General features: G+C 43.5%; 1 protein-coding gene across 1 annotated transcript; it reads right to left on the bottom strand.

The window, feature by feature from the left end:
• Positions 1-1308: 1308 nt before the first annotated feature.
• On the bottom strand, positions 1309-17866 carry cabp5b (calcium binding protein 5b). Its single transcript, XM_048233473.1, has 7 exons — positions 17718-17866; positions 17069-17407; positions 12739-12769; positions 10120-10263; positions 7564-7673; positions 5002-5149; positions 1309-2387 (listed from the first exon to the last, which is right to left on the bottom strand). Exons 2-7 carry the CDS (start codon positions 17114-17116, stop codon positions 2359-2361), a joined length of 510 nt encoding a protein of 169 aa, XP_048089430.1. The 5' UTR covers positions 17117-17407; positions 17718-17866; the 3' UTR covers positions 1309-2358.
• Positions 17867-19898: the final 2032 nt, after the last annotated feature.

The following is a 19898-nucleotide window of genomic DNA, read 5'->3' as shown; positions in this document are numbered from 1 at the left end:
ATAACCATATCAACATGGAACCTCATTATAATATATACATATATAACCATATCAACATGGAACCAGTATTATAATATATACATATATGACCAAATCAACATGGAACCTCATTATAATATATACATATATGACTATCAATATGGAACCTCTATTTTAATATATACATATATAACCATATCAATATGGAACCAGTATTATAATATATACATATATAACCATATCAACATGAAACTTCATTATAATATATACATATATAACCATATCAACATGGAACTTCATTATAATATATACATATATAACCATAACCATATCAACATGTAACCTCATTATAATATATACATATATAACCATATCAACATGGAACCAGTATTATAATATATACATATATGACCATATCAACATGGAACCAGTATTATAATATATATCTATATGACCATATCAACATGGAACCTCATTATAATATATACATATATAACCATATCAACATGGAACCAGTATTATAATATATACATATATGACCATATCAACATGGAACCTCATTATAATATATACATATATGACTATATCAATATGGAACCTCTATTTTAATATATACATATATGACCATATCAACATGGGACCACTATTAAAATATATATCTATATGACCATATCAACATGGAACCTCTATTTTAATATATACATATATGACCATATCAATATGGAACCTCATTATAATATATACATATATGACTATATCAATATGGAACCTCTATTTTAATATATACATATATGATCATATTAATATGGAACCACTATTATAATATATATCTATATGACCATATGTCCTTTCACCTTGGGTGTTTTATGTTTTCTTATTTTTATTATTCTTTACTTTTTAAACTATTCTTTGACTATATTGCCCTTCTATGCTTTTATCAACTATTCCTGTTTGCTTTTGTTTATGTAAAGCACATTGAATGACCTCTGTGTATGAAATGTGCTTTATAAATAAAGTTGACTTGACTTGACCATATCACTTCAGGTCCCTCATAAACTGCCCCCAGAGTGTAGCACTGCAGTCCCTCATGAACTGCCCCCAGAGTGTAGCACTGCAGGTCCCTGGGGCTTATAAACTGCCCCCAGAGTGTAGCACTGCAGGTCCCTGGGGTTTATAAACTGCCCCCAGAATATAGCACTGCAGGTCCCTCATGAACTGCAGGTCCCTGGCATCTCTAGCTGTTGGCCGTAGCAACAACAGCAGCATCAAGCTAGGTAGAACCGAGAAAGTTTTTCGTACCAACAGTTCTCTGTGACCTCAATAAACAAAGATATATATGAAAGATCGCCAGAATTCTCCTTTAACATGAGACCAATGACCAAGGCGGCACACAAAATTTTTTTATTGTTTATTTGATGCAATTACAAGTGAAATTTAATTTGAAATAAAATTGGCTGAATACTCATCTGTCCCTAATACAAACTTGCTTCCTATAGCTGCTGATATGGAACAGGGCCAAATGTTTGTTTTATGAAGCCAGCACACTAGCATGGTGAGCTGGGCTACCAAACACTAACACAATGAGATGCCATTTGTAACTGTAGCTCTCAATGAGATGCCATTTGTATGCTACTGTAGCTCTCAATGGCAGAGATCACAGGATGGTATTTTGGAGTACAAGTCTTCCATAAATAGATCAAAAGCAAAGTATTTAGTCATGTCCCAGTCAGTCATGTTGGTCTCTCTGGTCAGGGTGGCCATGTCCCAGTCATGTTGGTCTCTCTGATCAGGGTGGTCATGTCCCAGTCATGTTGGTCTCTCTGGTCAGGGTGGTCATGTCCCAGTCATGTTGGTCTCTCTGATCAGGGTGGTCATGTCCCAGTCATGTTGGTCTCTCTGGTCAGGGTGGTCATGTCCCAGTCATGCTGGTCTTCAGGGTGGTCATGTCCCAGTCATGTTGGTCTCCAGGGTGGCCATGTCCCAGTCATGTTGGTCTCTCTGATCAGGGTGGTCATGTCCCAGTCATGTTGGTCTCTCTGGTCAGGGTGGTCATGTCCCAGTCATGTTGGTCTCCAAGGTGGTCATGTCCCAGTCACGCTGGTCTCTGGTCAGGGTGGTCATGTCCCAGTCATGTTGGTCTCTCTGGTCAGGGTGGACACACAACAGTGTGTCCATGCGTGTTGCTTCTCTCTGGCCAGGGTGGATATTCACCCTCCGACAACAGTGTGTGTGTGTGTGCGCTTATTTGTATGTGTGCGCTTGTGTATGTGTGCGTGTGTGTGTGTGTCTTCTCTTTTCAGTCCTCATGTGTGTCTTCTCTTTTCAGTCCTCATTTAGACCTCATTGTGTGTGTGTGCATGGATGTTCTGTTTTCAGTCCTCATTTAGACATCATCATCTTGACAAACTCTGTTAGAAAAGAAAGAACAAAATGCAGAGAGAAAATTCACTGTGAAGAAAGAGATAACAATAGTAACTACTGAATGCACATGGATGTCAGCTCTACTGAATGCACATGGATGTCAGCTCTACTGAATGCACATGGATGTCAGCTCTACTGAATGTACAACCCTACGTTAGCTTTACTGCTTTCTTTAGTTTATTTTGATATCTGGTTAGCTTTAGTTTAAACATATCTGAGGGGTATTTCCCAAAGGCAGAATTAAGAAATCCAATATAAGCAATTAAGCGAGGCTTGACATAGCGTTGTCTGGTCATCCTAGCTCAACGCGTTTCATTAACGGCAATCCAGGATGAGTAGGAGCGACTATGTCAAGCCAGGCATAAGCGATTCAGGATACGTGCGCTTTCTCGTTTCTGTAATTAGCAAAATGCAGAAAATAGCGTCATTCACACAAAGTGAACAACCACTTTTGATAGACTAACAATGCAGTAAAGTTTGGGGAAATACGGCTATTTCTGTTAATCAGCGAGAGTAGGCGTGATGTCTATCAACAACCAGCCATGACTTCCCAACTCTACCAGAACTTCCCAACTCTACCAGAACTTCCCAACAACTTCCCCACTCTACCATAACTTCCCAACTCTGCTCAGTATCTCATTAACTGCACGACAGCAGGCTGTTTACTTTTCTCTATAAACGCGTTATCAAACGTGTTTTATCATCTATACTATACGCACACCTTTTGTTTGAACAGGAGTACACACACACTCATTCAGTGGGGGGAGCTGAATATTCACACACACACACACATACACACACATATACCCACACACTCGTTCAGGCAGGTGGATGCTGAATATTCACACACACACACATACACACACACTCGTTCAGGTGGGAGCTGAATATTTAATAGTTGTGTTGGAGGTCAGAGCTGGTGTCCAGATAATGTTTCCTGTCAGGTCATCTCTAAGCACAGTGTGTGTGTGTATGTGTGTGAGTGTGTGTGTGTGTGTGTGTGTGTGTGTGAGTGTGGGTGGGCAGCCGTGGCCCACTGGTTAGCACTCTGGACTTGTAACCGGAGGGTTGCCGATTTGAGCCCCGACCAGTGGGCCGCGGCTGAAGTGCCCTTGAGCAAGGCACCTAACCCCTCACTGCTCCCCGAGCGCCGCCATTGTAGCAGGCAGCTCACTGCGCCAGGATTAGTGTGTGCTTCACCTCACTGTGTGTTCACTGTGTGCTGTTTGTGTTTCACTAATTCACCGATTGGGTTAAATGCAGAGACCAAATTTCCCTCACGGGATCAAAAAAGTATATATACTATATACTTATACTATGTGTGTCTATGTGTGTGTGTGTGTGTATCTATGTGAGTGTGTGTGAGTGTGTGTGTGTTTGAGTGTGTCTATGTGTGTGTGAGTGTGTGTGTGTGTTTTGTGTGAGTGTGTTTGAGTGTGTCTATGTGTGTGTGTGTGTGTGTGTGTGTGTGTGTATGAGTGTGTCCATGTGTGTGTGAGTGTGTGTGTGTGTGTGTCTATGTGTGTGTGAGTGTATATGTGTGTGTGAGTGTCTGAGTCAGTGTGTGTGAGTGTGTATGAGTGTATCTATGTGTGTGAGAGTGAGTGTGTATGAATCTATGTGTGTGTGTGTGAGTGAGTGAGTGTGTATGAGTGTATCTATGTGTGTGAGAGTGAGTGAGTGTGTAAGGTAAACATATCTGCCTTTGCAGCGGAAGAGGATATTGTGCTGACACCATGTTCTCTCTCTCTTTTTCTCTCTCTCAGACACTTAAAGAAAGCTCAGATTACACACACACACACACACACACACACACACACACAGGTCCAAAGGTAAGTGTGTGCCAGCAGGGAAGCAGGTGTGTGCGTCTGTGTGTATATGTGCGTCTGTATGTGTAGTGTGTGTGTATGTGTAGTGTGTGTGCGTCTATGTGTATATGTGCATCTGTATGTGTAGTGTGTGTGTATGTGTAGTGTGTGTGCGTCTGTGTGGATATGTGCGTCTGTGTGTGTGTGTGTGTGCATCTGTGTGTGTATGTGTGTGAAGTGTGTATGGGTGCGTTTGTGTGTGTAGTGTGTGTGTAGTGTGTGTATGTGTGCATCTGTGTGTGTAGTGTGTGTGTGCATCTGTGTGCGTATGTGTATGTGTGCGTCTGTGTGTGTAGTGTGTGTGTGCGCATCTGTGTGTGTAGTGTGTGTATGTCTGTGTATGTGTGTGTAGTGTGTGTGTGCATCTGTGTGTGTAGTGTGTGTATGTGTGTGTAGTGTGTGTGTGCATCTGTGTGTGTAGTGTGTGCATCTGTGTGTGTATGTGTGTGTAGTGTGTATGTGTGTGTAATGTGTATGTGTGTGTAGTGTTTGTGCATCTGTGTGTGTAGTGTGTATGTGTGTGTGCATCTGTGTGTGTAGTGTGTGTGTGTGCATCTGTGTGTGTAGTGTGTGTGCATCTGTGTGTGTGTGTGTGTGTGTGTAGTGTGTGTGTGTGTGTAGTGTGTTTGTGCATCTGTGTGTGTGTGTGTGTGTAGTGTGTGTGTGTGTGCATCTGTGTGTGTAGTGTGTGTATGTGTGTAGTGTGTGTGTGTGTGCATCTGTGTGTGTGTACCCTCAAAGTCGACAGTTCCGTCCCCGTTGTTGTCGGCCTCCCGGATGACGTTTTCGATCTCGCGTGCACTCGTCGTCTCCCCGAGCAGCTTCATCATGGCGTGACGGAGTTCCTCTGTGGTGATGGAGCCGTCCCCATCTATGTCAAACTACACACACACATAGTCCCCATCTATGTCAAACTACACACACACACACACACACACACATAGTCCCCATCTATGTCAAACTACATACACACATAGTCCCCATCTATGTCAAACTACACACACACATAGTCCCCGTCTATGTCAAACTACACACACACACACATAGTCCCCATCTATGTCAAACTACACACACACACACACACACACATAGTCCCCATCTATGTCAAACTACACACACACAGTCCCCATCTATGTCAAACTACACACACACATAGTCCCCATCTATGTCAAACTACACACACACACACACATAGTCCCCATCTATGTCAAACTACACACACACACACACACACACACAGTCCCCATCTATGTCAAACTACACACACACACACACACACATAGTCCCCGTCTATGTCAAACTACACACACACACACACACACACACATAGTCCCCATCTATGTCAAACTACACACACACACACATACACATAGTCCCCATCTATGTCAAACTACACACACACACACACACACACATAGTCCCCATCTATGTCAAACTACACACACACATAGTCCCCATCTATGTCAAACTACACACACACACACACATAGTCCCCATCTATGTCAAACTACACACACACACACACACACATAGTCCCCATCTATGTCAAACTACACACACACACACATAGTCCCCATCTATGTCAAACTACACACACACACACACACATAGTCCCCATCTATGTCAAACTACACACACACACACACACATAGTCCCCATCTATGTCAAACTACACACACACACACACATAGTCCCCATCTATGTCAAACTACACACACACACACACACACATAGTCCCCGTCTATGTCAAACTACACACACATAGTCCCCATCTATGTCAAACTACACACACACACACACACACACATAGTCCCCATCTATGTCAAACTACACACACACACACACACACACACATCCCCATCTATGTCAAACTACACACACACACACACACACATAGTCCCCATCTATGTCAAACTACACACACACACACACAGTCCCCGTCTATGTCAAACTACACACACACACACACACACATAGTCCCGTCTATGTCAAACTACACACACACACACACACACATAGTCCCCATCTATGTCTAAACCACACACACACACACACACATAGTCCCCATCTATGTCAAACTACACACACACACACACACACATAGTCCCCATCTATGTCAAACTACACACACACACACACACACATAGTCCCCAGTCTATGTCAAACTACACACACACACACACACACACACACATAGTCCCCGTCTATGTCAAACTACATACACATTTCAGTATATCATTTGGAATGACTGATGCTGATTAACACACACATCCAAATATTCAAAAAGAGGCAGTTATGTTCTTCTTCTTCTTCTTCTTCTTCTTATTATTATTATAATCATTATTATGTTTCACATCTAAATTAGGGCTGTCAAAATAACAAAGAGCCAGATTAAACACATTTCGTAGTGACATTTGACCCAGTGCAATCCTAGAGTTAGTGTAGAAGAGTAGAGTTAGTGTAGAAGAGTAGAGTTAGTGTAGAAGAGTAGAGTTAGTGTAGAAGAGTAGAGTTAGTGTAGAAGAGTAGAGTTGATGATGACACTAATGGAGTGCCCACCTCTCTGAAGACTTATTCTACACTAATAAGTAGAGTTGATGATGAATGAGTAGTGTGTGTGTGTGTGAGCAGTGTGTGTGTGTGTGAGCAGTGTGTGTGTGTGAGTGTGTGTGTGTGTGTGTGTGTGTGTGAGCAGTGTGTGTTAGCAGTGTGTGTGTGTGTGTCCACCTCTCTGAAGGCGTGTGTGTGTGAGCAGTGTGTGTGTGTGTGTGTGTCCACCTCTCTGAAGGCGTGTGTGTGCGAGCAGTGTGTGTGTGTGTCCACCTCTCTGAAGGCGTGTGTGTGTGAGCAGTGTGTGTGTGCCACCTCTCTGAAGGCGTGTGTGTGTGAGCAGTGTGTGTGTGTGTGAGCAGTGTGTGTGTGTGTGTGTGTGTGTGTGTCCACCTCTCTGAAGGCGTGTGTGTGTGAGCAGTGTGTGTGTGTGTGTGAGCAGTGTGTGTGTGTGTGTGTGTGTGTCCACCTCTCTGAAGGCGTGTGTGTGTGTGAGCAGTGTGTGTGTGTGTGTGAGCAGTGTGTGTGTGTGTGTGTCCACCTCTCTGAAGGCGTCCTTAAGCTCCTTGAGGCCGATCGTGTGTGTGTGTGAGCAGTGTGTGTGTGTGAGCAGTGTGTGTGTGTGTGTGTGTGTGTCCACCTCTCTGAAGGCGTGTGTGTGTGAGCAGTGTGTGTGTCCACCTCTCTGAAGGCATGTGTGTGTGAGCAGTGTGTGTGTGTTTGAGCAGTGTGTGTGTGTGTCCACCTCTCTGAAGGCGTCCTTAAGCTCCTTGAGGCCGATCATTCCCGCTGTCTCAGCCAGCAGTTTGGGGGCCATCAACTCCACAAAGTCCTCAAAGTCCACACTTCCCCCAACTGTAAACACACACACACACACACAAAGTCCTCAAAGTCCACACTTCCCCCAACTGTAAACACACACACACACACAAAGTCCTCAAAGTCCACACTTCCCCCAACTGTAAACACACACACACACACAAAGTCCTCAAAGTCCACACTTCCACCAACTGTAAACACACACACACAAAGTCCTCAAAGTCCACACTTCCACCAACTGTAAACACACACACACAAAGTCCTCAAAGTCCACACTTCCCCCAACTGTAAACACACACACACAAAGTCCTCAAAGTCCACACTTCCCCCACTGTAAACACACACACACACACACACACAAAGTCCTCAAAGTCCACACTTCCCCCAACTGTAAACACACACACACACACAAACACACAAAGGGCTATATTTTAACGGTCTGAAACGGAGGTGTCTTTGCGCAAAACACAAGTCACTTTGTGAGCGGATCTTGGGCGCTGATGCTATTTTACCGGCGGGATATTTGACTGTTGCGCCTGACGCAAATCTAAAATGGGGTGGTCTGAAGTAGCTACATTACTCATGGGTGTGGTTTGGGCATAACGTGCAATAAACCAATCAGGGCGTCATCTCACATTCCCTTTAACAACAGGCACGCTTGTTTCATAGCTGATTGCTATTATGGTGGTGTGGGATCATTTTTATTTTTCTCATTGAATGTTTAGTATACCTTATATACATGTAGTGAAATCTAATTGTCATCTCCTTACTCTGACCCTTGTGTTTTCTGAAACTCTTATGTTGGAATGTTTAGTTAAATTAACCCCTGTGTCACCGAACTGTGTAACCCTCAGGATGGGGGGTCGTAAACATTTCTTATCTCTGTTAAAATACCAGATGGTTAGGTGATCACTGGAGGGTGACAGCTTGTGATTTTCCATGGGTGTGTGTTAAGGGTATAAGAGTTGGCTTCACCCACAGTTGTGTGGGCTTGTTACTTTGACATCGTGAATAAAGCTGCAGTCTCACACCAGTTGTCTTGGATTAATTTTGACCACAGTGGCGTATTTGCCAGGCGCAGCCAGGAGCGTTCACAGCGCTATAATTTTACTGTTCAGTTAGGAACGGTCAGCTATTGATTTTTCCTCTTGACAATTTAATACAGAATTGTCACAAAGACATACTTTCTGATGTTTTGGGATCACTCTCACTGAATATCGAGATTATGGTGATATTTTTGCTATGTACAATGTAATCTAACATTACTAGACAATGCATATCTTCTGTCAGTTAATCTCTTCTCTCCCGTGCTGCTGCTGGGGCATTTGGGTTAAATGGCATCAACATGCAGTTCAATATCACGTCTCCTTAATTAAGTCATCTAATATTTCCTAATTTATGTCATCAACACATCCGTGATTCGTGAAAATGTGTATGCTAGATTTTTGCCTATTTTTTCACATCTTAATGGACACCACACTGATTTCCCTCGAGTGGTAATGTTTTTCTTTGAAATTATGTATGGTTTACCGAAATGGTAACTACGTTGTAAAGATGAGTGGCAAAGTGTAAGTTGCAGCACAGTAGCGCCTGTGAGAAACAGTTTCCAAGTTGACCTAACTTTCAACTCTGCACAGTATATCTCATTAACTGCATGACAGTAGGCTATTTACAATATTTTCTGTTAAGTAGAGTTTGTAAACACTTTATCATCAACTTAATGCACGCACAACATTTGTTTGAGCAGGAGAGAGAATAACAATGAATGGATGCAGCTACAGAAATTGTAGCCATACTTGCTGCTTTCTTGTACTATTTGCTGGTTAACAGCACATAAAAGCTGATTTAAGATAATTCACTAACTCGAGACTTTAAGGCCATCATGGATATAAAACATTTTTTGAAAATAACGAAAGGATGGAGGGAACATAACAAAAATTGGAGTTATTTCAGATGGGCTACAACAAGGTAGGCAAAATTGTGGTGCTTAAAACCTTAGCGCAGCTGGAATAATGCTTAGGCTGATGTTAAAGCGCACGCGATGTTTAAAGCCATACACAACGGTAAATTGGAACAAAACTAAAGGTAACTTTAGCCTTTATAGGGCTGTTGTCCAAATTAATAGGTCATAATTAGATGTTGTACTATATAGGCTACTAAATTTTTAGGTCACCAATGCACGAACAAAACCGGGAAATGGAGAAATATTATCAAGGCTTTGAATGTTTTCATCTGTGCAAGGGGGTGTCTGTAGATTGGTGTGCAACGCATTCATTCATGCAGGCCTGTGGTCATGCATGCGCCCTTAAAATAGCATCTGCATTTGCGCCAAAATAGGAAAGACAAAAGCGCGAGTCTACAAAGTTCCGCTGGAACGCACGATAGAGCCCAAAGACTCAGAAGAGGTCAAGATAACTCACTCATTAAGGCCAACTCCTAATTGCCTGTGTGTGTGTATGTGTGTGTGTGTGTGATCACTTACGGTTCATGTTGATGTTCTGGCCGAGTTCTATGAGTTCCATCTCTGTGGGCATATAACCCATGGTCCTCATGAGGTTCCCCAGGTCCTTACAGCTGATGAGTCCATCCCGGTCCTTATCGAACTCCTCAAATGCCTCACGTAGCTCTAGAACCCCCACAGCCGAGTTAGTCACTCACTCTTCTGTACTATACTACACATTTGCTACAATATTAAGCTACTATACTCACTCTACACATCTTCGTGTAACCAGTCTATCTCGATGCCCAAGACAGTCTTCTTGGGCTGAGGCTTCACCTCACTGTGTGTTCACTGTGTGCTGAGTGTGTTTCACTAATTCACGGATTGGGATAAATGCAGAGACCAAATTTCCCTCACGGGATCAAAAGAGTATATATACTTATACTATATACACATTTCTCTATGTTAGAGACATTAAAGGCTCATCTTATCTTATCTTATCTACTAAAAACAGTGTCAGAGTAGTTAATAGTGCACGCACCATGCAGTTTGGCTTTAGAACTAACCACTCTACTGACACTGCATGCTGCTATTTTACTGAACACATTCAGGCTAATCTTGACAAGGGAGGAGTACTGGGTGCTGTGTTGTTCGACCTACGAAAGGCTTTTGACCACCCAGTACTCCTCTCCAAGTTAGCTAGCTTTCAGTTGTCCCCGAGTGTACTAGACTGGATGGAGTCATATTTATTAAGTCGTGCCCAATGCGTTAGGATAAAGGATAAAGCATCATCCTTAAGAGCATGTTCCATGGGGGTACCGCAAGGTTCCATCTTAAGAGCATGTTCCATGGGGGTACCGCAAGGTTCCATCTTGGGCCACTTTTGTTCAGCACATACATCAACAATCTCCCATTGGTATATGAGATATTGATGTATGCTGATGACACAGTCCTGTTTACACATGGCAAAGACCCAGGACAGGTTGCCCTCAAATCGACACAAACACTTACTAAAGTCACAAAGTGGCTGAACAATTCTTGTCTCACATTAAATACTGATAAAACTGTCACCATGTTTTTTCGAGTTTAAATACCTGGGAGTGACTTTAGACTCTACACTCACTTTTTAAAAACACATTAAAAACCTAGAGAATACAGTGAAGTATAGCATAGCTAATTTCAGACACATTCGTAATTCATTAACTGTTGATGCTGCTAAGACCCATGTAAATGCTATGATCATGTCTCACTTACATTACTGTATGTTAACAGGACTGCCTTGAAATCCATTAGATCACTTTACAAACAAGCTCTGAAAATACTAGACAAGAGATCAATTCAGTACCAGCACTGTGCCATACTGGGCAAGTATAACATGCTTAGCCTCGAAAACCTCATACTATATACTGACGTGCGCCTAATACATAACATCAGTCTTGTCAGCACTAATCATTACTCTGTATATTTTTAATTGAGTGTGTGTGTGTGTGTGTGTGTGTGTCTGTGTGTGTGGGTGTGTGTGTGTGTCTGCGTGTGTGTGTGTCTGTCTGTGTGTGTGTGTGTGCGCGTGTGTGCATGCTTGTTGTTCCTATTTCATTTTATGTGTGTGTGTTTTATCCTATTTTATTCTTCTTACCTGCCCAGGGACTGCAGATGGAAATGAGCTTTTAGCTGTAATCTGGTACAAGCCATCTTTTTACTCCAAATTATTAATGAACCTTGTACATGGTCCCTGTCTCAAATAAACCAATAAACTAAACTAAACTAAGTTAATACAGTTTAATGTCTACTAAATTAAACATTATGCTACATTATGCAGAACTACTTTCCAAAACATCACCATCGTTGTGTGTTTGAAAGTCATTCTACAGCAAACATGTTAAAGGGATTGTGCATAGTAGATGTGTAGGAATGTTAAAGGGATTGTGCATAAAAGATGTGTAGGGATGTTAAAGGGATTGTGCATAGTAGATGTGTAGGAATGTTAAAGGGATTGTGCATAGTAGATGTGTAGGGATTGTGCATAGTAGATTTGTAGGAATGTTAAAGCTATTGTGCATAGTAGATGTGTAGGAATGTTAAAGGGAATGTGCATAGTAGATGTGTAGGGATTGTGTGTAGTAGATGTGTAGGAATGTTAAAGGGATTGTGCATAGTAGATGTGTAGGAATGTTAAAGGGATTGTGCATAGTAGATGTGTAGGGATGTTAAATGGATTGTGCATAGTAGATGTGTAGGGATTGTGCATAGTAGATGTGTAGGAATGTTAAAGGGATTGTGCATAGTAGATGTGTAGGGATGTTAAAGGGATTGTGCATAGTAGATGTGTAGGGATGTTAAAGGGATTGTGCATAATAGATGTGTAGGAATGTTAAATGGATTGTGCATAGTAGATGTGTAGGGATTGTGCATAGTAGATGTGTAGGAATGTTAAAGGCATTGTGCATAATAGATGTGTAGGAATGTTAAAGGGATTGTGCATAGTAGATGTGTAGGGATGTTAAAGGGATTGTGCATAATAGATGTGTAGGAATGTTAAAGGGATTGTGCATAGTAGATGTGTAGGGGTGTTAAATGGATTGTGCATAGTAGATGTGTAGGAATGTTAAAGGGATTGTGCATAATAGATGTGTAGGAATGTTAAAGGAAGGGGAACTTTACCTTCTATTTCATCATCAGCTAGCTTGCGTTCCTGTGGGAAAAACAGAAACGTTTATCTTGATGCTTTCTCTCCCGCACACACACACACACACACACACACTCTCCTTTATTACACACACACACACACACACTCTCTCCTTTATTACACACACACACACACACTCACTCTCTCCTTTATTACACACACACACACACACACACACACTCACTCTCTCCTTTATTACACACACACACACACACACACACTCTCTCCTTTATTACACACACACACACACACTCTCCTCTCCTTTATTACACACACACACACATTCTCTCCTTTATTACACACACACACACACTCTCCTTTATTACACACACACACACACACACACACTCCTCTCTCCTTTATTACACACACACACACACACACTCTCCTTTATTACACACACACACACACACTCTCTCCTTTATTACACACACACACACACACACACACACTCTCCTTTATTACACACACACACACACACACACACACACACCTCCTTTATTACACACACACACACACACACTCTCTCCTTTATTACACACACACACACACACACACTTGTCTTGTACTGGTCTCTCTATCCGCTTTAAACAGACCTCGATTCCAGCTGTGACGTGCCTGGACAATTACAACCCACCCTGACCCAAACCCTGTGGCGACCACAACAGCTTTAAACTCCAGACCTACAGCAGCATTACAGCAGAAACCTCACACTAATGACAGCATCAAACCTTTTTTTCCAACCACGACAGATGGCACTGGTAAATGCTTGCTAGCATGCTAATTTGCTAATTAGTTCAATAGAGTTTGTGTGAAGAAGAGCTGTGAAATTGTGTTTAACCCTCTAGGCGCCACAGTCGACTATAGTCGACAAGATGCGTACTGAATAAAAAACGCCGATTTAGTCAAATAGGGTGTCATATTTGGATGACTTCCACTCCACTAGATGGCAGACATGTCATCATCGCCATCCCCGAAGTCGAAAAAGGCACGCTTTAAACAAAACTTTCTAGCTACAGCGCATTGAATCAGTGCGAAATACCGGAGCTAGTGTGCGTGTAGGAGCCACTTTGTCAGAGCCGATATTGTCAACGCCATCAGCGTATTTGCATTAGATTATCGTCTAATGGCATGAAAAAAGTTTACCTGAAATGAAGTGTTGGGTCTTCTATTCAAGGACCCTGATTCTGAAGGGGAATATCTGCCTTCAGAAAAATGACGGTGATTAGTTTAGTGAGGCTTCAGATCGTCCCTGCCTTGCAATGATGCAGCTGGACAAAGTGAGAGTTTACTCCATAGTTTAGCTTACACCAAGCACAAACGTTGAATCGCTTGCCCAATGTCACTGGTGGGAATAATGTTTCACGGGTTCGAGTGTTCATCGGAAGTTAGCAGGGTGATAGTGGTGTGGCTTAACGAGGCTGGAGGTAGCACAATGGAGGTAGCATAATGTCCATAGCGCCAGCTTCTGTCTTATGAACGTGTGCCTCTCCACAATCAATGGCTACAGTAACGTGGTGGAGCCTTTGTCTAATGCCACTGGGTATGTTAGGACGAGGTCGGAAGTGCTCATAGGACAGTTAGGGGAACGTGAGTGGCAGTGTGGGGAGTCGCCAATGAGAATGACAGTAGGCCCTAGTCCGGAAGGCTAAGGGGGCCTCTCCACTTTCGGCTGAGGCAGATCTGGCCATGCTGCTCGTGATGGTGGAGGTGGTGACACGCCTCTCCCTCTCCACACACACACACACACACACACACACATTAGGTCATGCTAGTCTATCACAAGATGATGGGAATGCGGCCCTGTATGGATAGGGATATTCATTATCATTATCTCTACAGCAAAAGGCCTGCTACATAAAAAAAAAAAATATGTCAGCCATTTAGTAATGAATTACACTGTTGATTTGCTATCTACTTCCCCTGATCATTTAGGATATACAGTACACTATGTGTTCCTTTTGTGTGTTCATGTCCTTGTGATGTGTGTGTCTTTGTCAGCTAAGAAAAAACAACAAAAAACATCAACAAAACATCAACAAAAAAAGAAAACAAATACTAACATTGTCTCTTGTCTTGTCTCGTCATCTCACTCCTGATCTCTGCTTGTCGCGGGCAAGTGAGCTTTTGAACTCAACAGGTCTTGTCTACTTGTGTTTGTGTGTCATCTGAATAATATATATGTGCCCCATACATGGAATCAGAGTGCCTACTGTATGTAGTAAATGGAAAATCTCTACAGCAAAAGGCCAGTCTACCGCTACATGCATTTGGTTTGTTTCGCCATTTATTAGTAATGATTTACACAGTTTGTTCACTACTTACTATTTACCTGAGCATTCAGTATTGTGCAATATAGCATACAGAAGGTGAGGGACATTTTGGGGAAAGAAGTGGTGCATTTTATCATTCAAACATGCGACTTTTCATGAAAATTTATAATCCAAGATGGTCGCCACCATATGACGTCATAATATGCAAATTAGATATAAACATTTAATCTCTACATAAACTTTGGGTCATCCTTAATATTTCTAATTTACAGAAAGTCTCTATCTCTTATCACTTTTAAGATATAGCCTTTTGAAATGAAGATGTCAAAATTGATCGCTTTCGAAAAAACCTCTGAAGCCTAAAGGGTTAAGTATTGCAGAATGAGTCCGCCACATACCTCAGAACGGCTAACTACACAGATATGGCAGCATGTGTAACCTGCGCTGGTTGAACTCATGATTCAGCCCTGCACACTCGGACTCAACCCAAGCTGACAGCAGCACCTCGATCGGGAGGCGAGCTTGCTGACGGTTGAGCCAGTAGCACAGGCTACTGGCTCGCATGCCAGCAGCACTCTTGAGGTGTCGGGGAGTGAGGTTTACCAACGTTCCACAAGCACAGCTAAGCTAGCACAGAAAGCACGATCCAAGGTCACCCTAACACACACACACACACAGAAAGCACGATCCAAGGTCACCCTAACACACACACACACAGAAAGCACGATCCAAGGTCACCCTAACACACACACACACACACACACACAGAAAGCACGATCCAAGGTCACCCTAACACACACACACACACACACACACACACAGAAAGCACGATCCAAGGTCACCCTAACACACACACACACAGAAAGCACGATCCAAGGTCACCCTAACACTCACACACACACACACAGAAAGCACTCCATCCACGCTTCACCCACACACACACACACACACACACACAGAAAGCACGATCCAAACACACACGCACTGAAAGTATGATCCTAACACACACACACACACACACAGACAGCACGATCCTAACACACACGCACTGAAAGTATGATCCTAACACACACGCACTGAAAGTATGATCCTAACACACACACATACACACAGACAGTATGATCCTAACACACACGCATCTGAGGCACCATCGAGAGCATCCTCCAGCTGTATCGCTGTGTAATGGAAGCTGCACTGAATACAACAGGAAAGCTCTGCAGCATAGTGAACACAGCTGGAAGGATTATTGGTGCTTCACTCCCTCCCTGAAGGACATTTACACCACCCACCTCACCCGCTAGTTAGCTAACCAAAATTGTGAGTGATGCAAGTCACCCCCGGCCACAATCTGTTTGATCTACTGCCCTCTGGGAAGAGGTACAGAAGCCCGCGCCCCAAGACTACCAGACTCACCAACAGCTTCATACACCAAGCCGTAAGGATGCTGAACTCTCCCCCTCCTCTCCCCTCCACCCTCAGCTACATAACATCCTGGACATTGACCCAAAAATGGTCCTGCACTACTCCACTTGCACACTTGCACACTTGTACACTTGTACACTTTACAACTGGTGTTGTTGTCCTGAAACACAACACTTCTGCTGCTCTTACATAAACTTGCACCACTATGCCACTTTCTTCTTACTTAGGGTCAAACAGAACTACCCAAGCCTTTTATTGGCCTGAATTTGCACTAGTATTTTTATTGACTGTCTATGCACAATTTCAACCACATTTTGCTGCTCTTATTTTTTCATTATTATATGTGCCCTCTTATTTACTTATTTACTTACTTTTTGTTTTACTTGAATGTTATGTTTGTCTGTGGACCTAAATTGGTAAAATATGTCTTGTCTTCACCGTGGGATAGTGAGAAACGTAATTTCGATCTCTTTGTATGTCTGGAACATGTGAAGAAATTGACAATAAAGCTGACTTTGACTTTGAAAGTATGATCCTAACACACACAAACTGAAAGTATGATCCTAACACACACACACACATACAGAAAGCACGTCTCTTTGGAACTCACAGTGTTTTTGGCTCCTTTGAGGAAGATGCAGGCGTGGCCCAGACTCATGGTGCTGGTGCTCCTGAGCGCCCTCTCCTGGTGGAATAACGTATGTGCTCCTGAGCGCCCTCTCCTGGTGGAATAACGTCTGTGCTCCTCTCCTGGTGGAATAACGTCTGTGCTCCTGAGCGCCCTCTCCTGGTGGAATAATGTCTGTGCTCCTCTCCTGGTGGAATAACGTCTGTGCTCCTGAGCGCCCTCTCCTGGTGGAATAATGTCTGTGCTCCTCTCCTGGTGGAATAACGTTTGTGCTCCTGAGCGCCCTCTCCTGGTGGAATAACGTCTGCACAGCTCCTTCCACTGACAGAACAGCGCACACACGACATGAATGTGTGTCTGTGTGCGTGAGAGCATGTATCGGTGTGTGTTGGTATGAGTGTGTGTGTGTGTGTGTGAGAGCATGTATGGGTGTGTGTTGGTATGAGTGTGTGTGTGTGTGAGCGCATGTATTGGTGTGTGTTGCGATGAGTGTGTGTGTGTGTGAGAGCATGTATCGGTGTGTGTTGGTATGAGTGTGTGTGTGTGTGTGTGTGTATGAGAGAGCATGTATCGGTATGTGTTGGTATGAGTGTGTAAGTATTGAAAAATAATTTCAGTCAGAAGAACAAACCTGATCACTGCTGCTGGGAATGATGACGCTTCTCTCTCTTCTCCCTCTCTCTCTCACTCTCTTCTCTCTCTCACTCTCTTCTCTCTCTGCTCTCACTCTCTTCTCTCTTCTCCCTCTCTCTTCTCTCTCACTCTCTGCTCTCACTCTCTTCTCTCTTTCTTTCTCTCTTCTCTCTCTCTCTTCTGTCTGTCACTTCTCTCTTCTTTCTTTCCCTCTATTCTCTCTCTCTCTCTGTCCTTCGGTCCACTCTGCTTAACCCTCTGCTGTGCAACTGAGCCTTCAGAGCACTGACCACGAGGATTAGACCAGAGGAGGAGAGGAGGAGGGGTGGAGAGAGAGGGAGAGGAGGGGTGGAGAGAGAGGGAGAGGAGGAGGGGGAGAAAGAGAGAGGGAGAGGGAGAGGGGGGGAAAGGAGGAGAGAGGAGGGGGTGGAGAGAGAGAGGGAGAGGAGGAGGGGGGGAGAAAGAGAGAGGGAGAGGAGAGGGGGGGAAGGAGGAGAGAGGGGAGAGGAGGGGTGGAGAGAGAGAGAGGAGAGGGGGGAAGGAGGAGAGGGAGAGGAGGGGGAGAGAGGGAGAGGAGAGGGGAGGGGTGGAGAGAGAGAGAGGAGAGGAGAGAGGGAGAGGAGGGGTGGAGAGAGAGAGAGGGAGAGGAGAGGAAGAGGTGGAGAGAGAGAGGAGAGGGGTGGAGAGAGAGAGGGAGAGGAGAGGGGGGGAAAGGAGGAGAGAGGGGTGGAGAGAGAGAGAGAGAGAGAGGGGGGGGGAGAGAGAGAGGAGAGGAGAGGGGGGAAAGGAGGAGAGAGGGAGGAGGAGGTGGAGAGAGAGAGAGAGGAGAGGGGGAGAGAGAGAGAGGGAGAGGAGAAGGGGGGAAAGGAGGAGAGAGGGGAGAGGGGTGGAGAGAGAGAGAGGGAGAGAGAGAAACAAGGGAGGGGAGAAGGAGAGAGGAAAGAGAGAGGGATATGTTTACTATTCCTTTAGAGAGAGGGACGTAAGGAAAGTATTTCTCTATAAGTGTGTGTCTGTGTGTTTGTGACATAGGGAAAGTGTGTGTATGTCTGAGGTAGATGAAGTGTGTGTGTGTGGGGGTAAGGAGAGAGTGTATGTGGATGGGACTGTGTATGTGTGATAACAGACTGAAGACACACACACACACACTCACACACACACAAAGTCTGTCCATGCATTACATAAATCCCCAGTATATTTGATCTGTAATCTGTGTATTTTCAGAAGACTCCAGGGATCTGACATTCCAACACACACTAATACATGTATGCACACACACACACACACACACTCAAACAAACATGCACACATGCATACATACCCACACAGACTTAAGAATTTGATTGATGGATAGATAGATGGATGGCTAGATAGATAGATAGATAGATAGATAGATGGATAGATAGATAGTCTCTGTGAATGTGGGTTGGTATGATGCACAGGGGGTAATGTAGCCAGTAACATGCACAGGGGCTAATGTAGCCAGTAACTGTCTCTGTGGATGTGGGTTGGTATGTATGGTAGGTATGTATGATGCACAGATGCTAACAGGGGCTAATGTAGCCAGTAGGGGAGAGTGGGGTACGATGAGCCATTTTTTACATTCTTCATCATTCTGACTTTTCAAAGAGGTTTTGTTTTGTAATCTTCACACCAAAACAGTGTGGGGTAAGATAAGCTTATGTGTGGGGTAGGTGGAGCCAACACAAATTTTTCATGTAAAACATTTTTATGTCAAAACAATCATTTCATTTACAAATACAAACTGTAACAAACACCAACAACTGAATTTGCCCAATGGATTGAACTGAAAATTTGCCAAGACATGTTTAGGCCTATTACATTTTTCTCGCCTGTTTGCCTTTGAATTGGAACCAAAAATAAGGAGGTCACAAAATAAAGGCAAACTCACAGATGCAATACAAGTAGGAGTTAGCTGGCTCAACTTAACCTAGCCCTGGTGGCTCATCTTACCCCACAACCACCATTTGGAAAGAAAATGCTTCTGACAACAAGCTAAGGTAACATTCACGATTGTGTTTAGCCCTCACATCATAGGGGCACCAATGGAGGTGTAATGGATTTGAATGTTGTTCTGTTCACGTTTTCTCTAAATCACCCTAACTCTGGACATGAATGAAATCCACTTGAAGAGCAAGAATTCATATTTTTACTCATA

Source organism: Alosa alosa, chromosome 22 (assembly GCF_017589495.1).
Source record: "Alosa alosa isolate M-15738 ecotype Scorff River chromosome 22, AALO_Geno_1.1, whole genome shotgun sequence".
NCBI classification, from domain to species: Eukaryota; Metazoa; Chordata; class Actinopteri; order Clupeiformes; family Clupeidae; genus Alosa; species Alosa alosa.
Note: the sequence above shows the minus strand (reverse complement) of the source record. Positions and strands in the feature narration are given on the sequence as shown.